Source organism: Myotis davidii, unplaced genomic scaffold (assembly GCF_000327345.1).
Source record: "Myotis davidii unplaced genomic scaffold, ASM32734v1 scaffold502, whole genome shotgun sequence".
NCBI lineage: Eukaryota > Metazoa > Chordata > Mammalia > Chiroptera > Vespertilionidae > Myotis > Myotis davidii.
Window position 1 is genome coordinate 635,381 of NW_006293000.1, and position 11,183 is coordinate 646,563.

At 39.1% G+C, this 11,183-nt stretch overlaps 1 protein-coding gene across 1 annotated transcript in view; it reads right to left on the reverse strand.

The window, feature by feature from the left end:
• The window catches only part of CDCA2 (cell division cycle associated 2), a 70,249-nt gene that overhangs the window by 28,067 nt on the left and 30,999 nt on the right, over positions 1-11,183 (reverse strand). The window contains 3 exon segments of the mRNA XM_006766439.2: positions 2,738-2,982; positions 3,419-3,503; positions 5,476-5,669. Coding sequence (XP_006766502.1) covers positions 2,738-2,982; positions 3,419-3,503; positions 5,476-5,669 — 524 coding nt within the window.

Sequence of the window (11,183 nt, forward strand, 5' to 3'; positions counted from 1 at the left end):
GTATGAGTTTCCTATAAATTTTGTGGATTAGGCCCTTATCAGATATAACATTGGCAAGTATGTTCTCCCATGCAGTGGGTTTTCGTTGTTTTGTTGATGGTTTCTTTTGCTGTGCAGAAGCTTTTTATTTTGATGTAGTCCCATTTGTTTATTTTCTCCTTAGTTTGTATTGCCCTAGGAGATATATTGGTAAAGCTATTGCTACAATGTATGTCTGGTATTTTGCTGCCTATGGATTCTTCTAAGATTTTTAGGGTTTCCCGTCTTACGTCTGAGTCCTTTATCCATTTTGAGTTTATTTTTGTGTATGGATCTAAGTTGGTGGTCTAGTTCCATTTTTTTGCATGTTATTCTTGAGCTTTGTTATTCAATGCAGTTAAGTACTTGGATACACTTTGGATTCTTTCATGGCTTGCTTTTAAGTGTTGTCTGATTTTTAGTCTAACTCTGCTCCACTAATAACATGCCACTCTTTGGAGTGGCCATTGCCCTCTTGAATTACAAGATGTTTCTACCCAGGTTGGTGGGAACACTGTTCCTGTCCCTGTGTGTGTGAGCTCCAGCCATTTGGGTAGTTCTTTCCTGGCCTCCAGCAGTTTTCTCACAGCATGTGTTGACCACCACTAAGCAGAAGACTCAAATGGGATCCTTTGCAGATTTCCAGAGCTCTCTATGCCACTCTCTCGTCTCTGCTACTTTGCCCTGTGAACTCCAGCTTCCTTCACTTTCCCAGGCCACAACTCCATCTTCTCAAGTCATGAGACAGCCAGATCCCAGTGAGGTAAATGCACCCTATGATGCTGCTTAGAAATTCAGCCCACGCAGGAGTTGGGCTTCTCACAAGCTCATCTCCTTTGTTACTCCCCGCTCAGAGATTACCATCCTCTGCTGCCTGATGTTAAATTTCTGAGAACCACTGTTCTGTGTATTGTCTCGTTTTTTAGTTGTTTCTCATGGAAGTAAAATTAGGTCCCTCTATTCCTAGGTGAAAGCAAAATATATCAAGGTATTAATAGCAGGAGAAAGAATGAATGATGGTCCCAATATAAAAATAGGTAAGGAGCCCTGGCTGGTGTGGCTCAGTTGGTTGGAGCATCACACCATGCACCAGAAGACTGCAGGTTCGATCCCTGGTCAGGCGTGAAAAGGAAGCAATGGATCAATGTATCTCTTACATCAATGTTTCTCTCTGTCTCTGTCCCTTCCTTCCTCTAAAAAAAAAAATCAATAAAGTTAAAATAAATTTTTAAAAATAAAAACATAGGTAAGGAAGATTAATAGGCAGTTCTCAGAGAAAAAAATTCAAAGGGCCTATACACATGGGGAAAATGTTACAATCTCACTAATAAACTAAAAATTTCAAGTCAACTTTTTCTCCTATTTAAGCTGTTTTAAATAAGTATAATTAATATTCAGGATTTACAAAGGTATGTATTTATCTTGCAGTGAATCCAAATTTGGACATACTTTCTGATGGAAATTCATCAATATTCATCAAAAAGTTCATAAACATCCATGTTTTTTAAAAAAATTTTTATTGGTTTCAGAGAGAAAGGGAGAGGGAGAGATAGAAACATGAATGAGAGATAATCATTGATTGGCTGACTCCTGCACCTCCCACACTGGGGATCAAGCCCACAACCTGGGCATGTGCCCTGATTGGGAATCAAACCATGAACTCCTGGTTCATAGGTTGACGCTCAACCACTGAGCCATGCCAGCCGTGCAAACATTCATTTTCTTTAATCCAGTAATTCCACCTGTAAATATTCATCTTAGGAGAAGAATAGTTTATCTTTACAATATACTAATTCTAAGTCTGTTGCTCTTTCACATTTAACACCTCCGAAATCTGAGTATAATAGTGCCCCTTGTCCACAGAGGGATAGGTTCAAAGACCCCCACTGGATGCCTGAAACCGCAGGGTAATAGTGAACACTACATATACTATGTTAAAGTTGAATTTATAAATTAGGCATACTGAGAGATTAACAATAATAACTAATAATATGACAGTTATAATAATACACTGCAATAAAAGTTATATAAATGTGGTCTCCCTCAAAATATCTTACTGTACTGTACTCACCCCTCTCTCTTCCCGTAATGATGTGAGATGATGCAATGCCTATGTGATGAGATGAAATGAGGTACTCAGAATGGCATGCAATTTAAACTTATGAATTGTTGAAATCTGGAATTTTCCATTAACATTTCAGTCTGTAGTTGCCCATGGGTAACTGAAACCACAGCTTGGGGGTAGGGGACCACTGCACATCATACAGATGATGGTGTGTCACAGTTTAACTTTCAGCATTTTTTTTAATGACACATAAAATATCATATAATCCATAGCACGTAGGTTCCATTAAATATGCAATGTACAATGAGTCACAGAAGTACAGTGGGGCCTTGACTTACGAGTGTCCCGACGAATGAGTTTTTGGGATACCAGCTGTCTCTCGGCCGTTTCTGCATCGAGTTGATAGAGTAATTTGAGTTAACGAGCTCCTTAACGAGCAGTCTCGGAACGAATTAAACTCGTAAGTCAAGGCCCCACTGTACTGCCTTTAGTAGGAGAAATCTGGTAATAACCTACCTAGAAAAATATATTAATTTATACTATGACACATCATTTAGTCCATTTCATGATTTCAAAGCATAATTACTGCTCATGCAAAATAGGTGAGGTGTGATGAAAATATAAACAACTTTGTTCCACATTTTTCATACTTACAAGATTTTCTCCCTTGTCATCAAAATTTGGTTGAGGCAACTGCGAGGGAACTGGTGATTGCTCAAGTGGCAAGGGACTGACAGTACTTAAATCCTTTTTACGAACAGGTGTTTCGCCTTTACGCAATGGAGTATTTGCTGGCAAAGATTCATCAAATACTTCAGGGCTTAGGTCCTCTCCAAAAGTAACTCTCTTCCTCTTCCTCATATTTATAGAGGCTGGTACCTTATAGTTTTCTTGACCTTCTATAAATAATAAATAAAAATGTATTAAAAAATAAGCTTATTTTCTTATCTAAAAGGTGTATCCTATAACCTTAGATTCTGTTATTCTTTGTATAACAATTTGTAGAGAAAAACTTCAAAATGAAAAAGATAAGCAGTATTTCTAATTAAATTACAGAAATAGATTTTAAAGTAAATTTTGCGTGAATATCTTAGAACTTTACAAAATTGGAATATCAAGTTTCACCATCATGCAAAAATGGATCGATGAAATGGATGGATCAATTCTTAGACCCTCCAAAGAGATTCCATCTCTCCCAACTGCCCTTCAGTTCCATATAATTTCAGAAGCATCAAGGCACATTAGCAGGTCCTTCATAATACCATACCTTCTATCAGATTTTTTATAACAAGACAATGATATCCTTGGCCTTCAAAATAAACATTAATTTCTTACCTGCTTTTTGTTCTTTGCAACAGTTTGCAAGAGTTGAGATTAAGTTTGGATGAGTCCCATTATCACAGAGGTTGTCACAGTGTTCCTAAACAAAATGAACATCAGTGAGTTTTACATAAACATGCACACAGTCACTCAGAATAGCAATTGAATTTTTTGCTGCCAGGAGTAGAAACTATAGTATTGCAGACCACCTTTACTTTCATAATTGTTCTGGCTAAACCATCATAATATTAGCCACAAAGAAAAAATAGGTTGCCTAGATATAACTTTAGTAAATAGTATTTTAGGCCAAAATCAAAGAATGGAAATCTGTAACTTGGGCTAAATTCATTCCTTCATTTTTGATCTGGCAAGCGAAGTTAAGCAAACTGTGAGTGGCCAGATTTGACAGTGTACCAGATGAGGCAGACTTAATGGTCTGAGGTATAAGAATTGCACTAAAACAGGAAAAGAAGGAATGGTAAGTGATATACTAGGGTATTCTGTCTTTTAAACATGGGAACCACACCTTCTATAAGTGTATAAACCTCCTATCTGCATTAGTATGTTCTTGAGTTAGAAATAAGGAAAGAGGACAGTATTTGTCCCAATGTGCTTTTCCAAAGGAAGATTATAGAGCAGGCAAGTGGTGAGGATGGGACAGTATGAACGCTGAAGAACAAGACGGGACAAGTCTATGCACAGGGAAGCCCTGGAGCAGAGCAGGAGAGCCAGAGCCGGGGGTTGGGTAATCATCATCCAAATCACCATCTGCTTGTCCAGTCTCACCCAAACCAGACCAGCCCTTGTTCTCTGCAACTAGTCTTTTTCTCCAGCACACCCATTCCAACAGCAGCACCACCTCTAAAAAACAATCCTGCCCCAAACAAGCCTTCTTGACCACTGTCTCCTAAGTCATTTCATTTTCTAACCAGGAAAATGCCCAGATCAATATTTGTGAATTAAGGGAACTCATAAAACAAAGTTCATGTTAACTTTTAGACTTACTTTTAATTGAAACCATAAAAGTTAGCAAACAACTTCAACTGTAGAAACCTCCCAATTTTGGGCAGCTTGATGTTTGCTATGTAACACTGTTAACCAATAAAAATTATACAAACAATTAAGATAGTCTCTTTGATAAAACAAAACATGAATGAGCAGTGCTATTACAGAGACCTAAATTAGCTCTTAACCAGGAAAATTGTTAAAACGTTTTAAATGATCATTGAACATCTATCCATGTAGATAGAAGGTAATCTAGTTCATTTTAGCTGTAGAAACAGTTTGTAGACATAATTGTATGTTAAAATGCCTACAGGTTGGAAAAACACAAAACTGTACCTCTCATTTGCCAGGCACTGGTGCTAATTTTACATTATTATCCCACTTAATGCTCAGTTTACCCTGTAAGGTAGTTTCTAATATTATCCTTTTTATAGATAAAACACCTGAGTACAAAAAGGCTAAGTAATTTAACCAGCTCTGAAACCCCCAAGTCTGGATTTGACACGAAACACTTTGACTCCAGACCAATCCTCTCATCCTCTCACAGCACAGACAGTCCATCATGGATGCCAACATCACGTTCGTCTGGGTTCATTTAACCTCAAGCCTCAGTTTATGTAAAATGGGGCTAAAACCTTTCTTGAAGGACTGAGGTTACATGTACATGATACATGCCAGAAGTCGAGAAAGTACTCAATAAATGCCAGCTAATTCCCTTCAACCTAATCTTTTCTCGTGCATACTGGGCTGAGAAAGGTGCATGCCTGTAAAAGAGGTATCTCTAAGACCAAATAGTTTGGATGGAAATAATAAACTCCCACATTAAGAACTATGAAACTCTTATAAAATACAGTCTACCTATATTAAATTCTATATACTATATTCCATATGAGTCCTTTTAAGAAAGAACAAAAACAAATAAACTGCCCAGTTCTATAAGTGATTAAAAGGAGGGGGGTAAGACCTTTCCTTTTCAACCATTATGACAGTTAGCATTTCAGAGGCATTGCTTTGACCTAAATGACTTTTCATTCCATTTGCTTTAGAAAATGCAGCTCTACACTCACCTGCAGGCTTTCTACACACAGCTTCACAGGTTTCTTCAGCACAGAACGGAGTGCAGAGGTCTCGGAGGGCGGGATGTCCCTCTTGCACAATGGAGTAACCAGTGGTCCCACTTCAGGAGCTGTGCCTGTTAATTTGTCAAGTGAAACAGCATCACCTGATCCTTTGTCCTCTACTCGGTCAGCAACCTTGATTCCTTCAAAGTAAACATGTAAGCATGAGAGGTGGAAGACACCTGGATCCTTTTTGTTCTACACCAAAAATATGCATTTTGCATGCTATGAAAAATTTAACCCCAATAGATCCTGCTTAGGGATTAATATCTGGGATATCATTTGAAAACAGGAAAAGAAGACAGAGAAGTGGCACTAGTCACAGCTTTTAATTCCAACCTAACTATTGAGGGTAAAGGTAAGGAGTTTTGGCTCCGATGGAAATCTAAGCAGGTATCCACGAACCAGCTACTAACTGTTAGTGCCTGTACTCGTGACACCTATGTCCTGTACCATAAAACTAACCTGAGTTAAGCCATGAATAATAGGCAATTTTACTGCTGGAGCCAGAGGCATTTCAGCATGTAAGTCTGGAGGAGGGAGAGGACGGAATGCTGAGGAGAAAGATTATAAAGTAAAAACAACTAACATACTATATGTGCCCTCAAACAAAGCAAAGCTCCCCACTGCAAATTCTTTCTCACAAGAAAGCACTGCTTTATGATCAACATTTAACAAATATGTATTATGCATTTCTGATATGACAGACACTCTAGAGGAGGGGTGGGCAAACTTTTTGACTCGAGGGCCACAATGGGTTCTTAAACTGGACCAGAGGGCCGGAACAAAAGCATGGATGGAGTGTTTGTGTGAACTAATATAAATTCAAAGTAAACATCATTACATAAAAGGGTACGGGTTTTTTTCAATAGTTTTATTCATTTCAAACGGGCCGGATCCTGGCCCACGGGCCGTAGTTTGCCCACGGCTGCTCTAGAGGCAGCGAAGAACAAAACATACAATGCCCCATACCTTCAAAGGACAAACGGACAAAAATAAAATACAGTAACAGAGGGGTGGAAGGAAGCAGGTAGCCATGCCTATAAAGTGTAACATGAGGGATCCCTGTGATTAATCTGTTTTATATACTGACTGTAGTATGGTCATGAGTCTACACATGATAAAATTACATGGAACTGAATATACATACAAAGGAATGCATGTAAAACTGGTGAAATCTGAAAAAAAAAATCAGGGAATTGTATCAGTGTCAATTTCTTGTTGTGCCATTGCATCACAGCTATGTAGATGTGCTGGGGGGAGGGGGGGAATTAAGGGAAAGGTATACTGTATATCTTTAGATTACTTTTTGTAAGTGCATGTGAATCTATAGTTACCTCGAAGGAAAAAGTTAAAGAGTATATATAGTAAGTAGTAACACATGCATTAAGGAAAATAATGTTGAGATATGGGATAGGGTGTGATAAGGTGGGGGGGGTGTTGCTATTTTGGGATGTTCAGGGACAGCTTCCTGGGCAGGCACGTGAATAAAGTGAACGTGAGCCCTGCACAGACCTAGGGAGAAGCATTACATGCTCAAAGCCAAACGCAAAGACCTGAGATAGGAATGTATTTGGCACGTTACAGGGAGGGGCAAGCCCAGTATGACAGGAACAGAGTGAACAAGAAGAGCTAAGAAATCAGCTCAGAGCGAAGCTAAGGACTAGGTCAGGTAAGTTCTAATAGAAAGGATACTAGAAACTATTCTAAGTATGTTGGGAAGCCAATTAAAGATTTTAAGAAATGGGAATGACATAGTGTGGCTTGCATTTGAAAAGAAGCACCCTGGCTACTGTGTAGAGACTCTAAGAAAAGGATGGGGCGATGATAGAAACAGGGAAATTAAGATTTCTAGGCAAGAGGAGATGGTAGCTTGATATGAAATGATAGCAGTTAGGAGGTGAGAAGTTGGCTAGACATTACAAATATGTTGAAGGCCAAACAGCATTTGTTAGTGGGGCTGGAAGTTGAACTTGCAAAAGGGAAATGTCAAAGTTTTTGGCACAAGCAATTGGGTGAATGGTAGTATCGTTTACTGAGATGAAGAAAATAGAGATGAGCAGGCTGGAGGAAGAAAAAAAAAATCAACACCTATTTAAGTACATTAAGTCTGAGGTGTTTATTAGGCATCCATGTGGAGATCAAGTAAGGCAGTTGGGCACTTAACTTTAGTGTTCTGGGAAGAGGCCAAGGATAGATAGTTAAATTTTGAAGGAGCACCCTAAATGCATTTAATGTTATGAGAATGTCTGCAATCACCTAAGGAGTGAGTTTAGAGATAAAAAAATTCAAGCATTGTCATTTAAATGAAAGAGGAGAAACAAGAAAAATACATAAAGAAATGATCCGCGAAATAGTGGAAGACACGAGAGGATGATGTCTTAATGCCCAATGAAGAAACCACTTCTCACGGGAGGGCAGGCCAGCTCTGCCTGTAATGCCTGTGAGACCTCAAGGAGAGGAGTATATTGAGAATGACATCTGGGATAGCAATGAGAAGGCTATTGGTTACAAAGGCATGTTTGGAGCTGGATCAAGAAAGAATGGGATGAGGAGCTTTGGGATGGTGAACAGTGGAGACTGAGAAAAAGTGGAGCACTTGGAGAGGTCATGGAAGCTCCAAGCCCTTCTCTGTATGCTGTTCCTAACGTATATCCTTTTATAATAACCTGGTGATCTAAAACCAAATTTTTATGAAATAAAGAAAATGGAATTAAACTGGGGGGAAAAACCCAATTAGTCATGAGTGAAAAAAACAACAGAGGACATCATTGTCACAGGAGCAAATGGAAGGGAATGTTAACCACAGATTCACTGTTGAAGGCTCCAGAGGCACTGTGCTAGAGACTGACCGGTAGGAAGACAGGCATATTCTTCTGATAGAGCTTATACAGCAACATGAATAAGGAGATTCCTAAACTTAAATGGTTTGGATGTTTCTTGTGTCGACAATATCAACAGGTTAAATGTCTCAGTGGACAGATACTGATTCACTACATTTTAAGAAATCTATCATTTTATATTTATCTGTTGATACTACATAGACCATTAATTCAAATACTAGAGGCCCAGTGCACAAAATTCATGCAGTGTTAGGGTCCCTAGCAGCTGCCGGCTAGGTACCCTCCTTTCCCCCCCGGCCACCTGCCACCAATGGGGCCTCCTGCCCTTCCCCCAGCCAGCCCCACCCCCTGGTCGAACTCCCGGATGAACTCCCAGCCAAGGGGATAATTTGCATACTATGCTTTTATTATATAGGATTGCTTCACCCATGGACTGGTGAGCATCACTGGCATGTTACACAAAAAAAATAAAAACTAGTTTCTGAATAAACAATTCTACATGAAGATATTATTATTTAGGACTAAGTAAATCATTGGCTCTGAACACTTAACTGGAAGTGCTAAAACACCTTATCATTGTAATGGGTCTTACCAAAGCCAGTGGCCAGAGGGTAAAAATAGATTAAAGGTCAAAGCACATCAAAAAGAAAGGAATTTATGAGCTACCCAGCTCTTCCACTCAGGAGCTAGACTGTGAAACTGACACTTGTTCATATAGTTCTCATTTGCTCAACTGGATGAATCCTGAGGTCTCACAACTTTATCATTCTTCCAATTTTTACATGGCTTCCTGGCTTTTATGTTGCCAATATATGTGACTCTGACTGATGTCTTCAGATGTATTAGAAGCTGACATCACCTAACCAATGCTGCAACCAAATGAATGGTTTTGCCCCCAAAATACTGTAAGGTGCATCTGTCTCATCACCCCTCATTTTCCTTTGTTATAACTTCTTGCTGCACTACCATCACAATGTAGAATTGCCTCGTCTACAGAAAGCAGTGAGACTGCTTTCATTTGCTTTGTACTTTATAAAAACCTCCCTTTGCCTTGGATTCTGGCATTTGTTTGAATGTAGTCAGAAGATAATCTGCACACAGTGGTCCTTCATCTGTCCACACCAAAGACTGAGGCATTCTTGGTCAAGGAGCTGATTACGGAACTAAAAAGCCACTTCATTTTTTTTAAAAACAAAATTCGTATTGATTTTCTAGAGAGAGAGAAACATTAATTTGTTGTTCCACTTATGTATGCATTCATTGGCTGTTTCTTGTATGTACCCTGACCCGTCAAACCCACTACCTTGATGTATTGGGACCACACTCTAACCAACTGAGCTATCTTCTGGCCAGGGTCTTTTTTCTAGCCCCAGTGTGCTTTGTGCAAATCAAACTGGTAGACGACTGGTCAACTCCTTTTATGGAAAATGGCCTGTGATTTAACTTGCCCAGATATATCTGTGAGGAACAGAGTAGGCAGGCTGGATTTCTGGCGAGAGGGGTAAAAAGGACAAGGTAAAAAGGGCAAGGGAGATAATGGAGGTATCTTGAGGGCTCTCTCCTCTTCAAGCTCTCCCTGAACTAAGTATATTTTAACTCACTTTACAAGATCTCTTTACTCTTCCTAAAGCTGTATTGTCTGAAATATAATAACCTCTTGGGTGCCACCAAATAACCAGTTTAAAACACTGCCATCAGCAGTAAGCTCTTTTAATCGAGGCCCCACATCTGTGGTTGATTTCTTTCTCTGTCGTGTACAATATTTCTGTTTAGGGCCTAGTGAGATGTTAAAATGGGATATGTTGGCTCCTGTTGTACAGGGAGATATTTGGCATGATGATGGTTTTTAATGACCACCCACACCTCTTACATTTTATCCTAAGACAAAGTCCTATTAAAGCAAGAATATTGGTATGAAATGCTGAAGGCAACAGCATCTTATTTCACCAAGGTAACAAGCACATATAACCCAGCTCTATGTCTCACCCATCCATCATATGATTAAAATTAAGAAGTTAGCCAAACCGGTTTGGCTCAGTGGATAGAGCGTCAGCCTGCGAACTAAAAGGTCCCAGGTTCGATTCCGGTCAAGGGCATGTACCTTGGTTGCAGGCACATCCCCAGTAGGAGGCGTGCAGGAGGCAGCTGGTCGATGTTTCTCTCTCATCGATGTTTCTAACTCTCTATCCCTCTCCCTTCCTCTCTGTAAAAAGTCAATACAACATATTTTTTTAAAAATAAATAAAAATAAATAAAAATTTAAAAATAAATAAATAAAATTAAGAAGTTAGAGCAGATGTGTGCTATAAAAAATGCTAAAGAAAGTTCTTTTTCAGGCTGAAGGGAAACAGTATCAGAAGGAAACTTAGAAGTTCAGGAAGGAATGAAGAGTACCAGAAATTGTGTCCAGGTGTATAACTATAAAAGACTATTTCCACCCCACCCCCACCCCCCCAAATACAGGATTGCTTGAAGGAAAAAAAATATCTTGTGGGGTTTAAAATCAATAGAAATGTAATACAAATGACATCAATAGTGTAAAGAAGCATAAAAAAACATGAGCAGGTACACAGAAAATAGATCTATGCAGTTTGCAAAATTTCTACATTTTACATCAAATTGTGTATTAACTCCAAGGATGTTGTGGAAAGTTAAAGATGTATGTCGCAATCCCTAGAGTAAAGTTTTAAAAAAGGTGCAATAAAGTATAGTTTAAAAGGTAACAAGAGGAGATTTCAACATGGTGGCCGGCATGACCTAAGTGAGGGAGAGTGTGAGTGAGGGTGAGTGTGCCGGTGTGTGCTCACGTGCGTG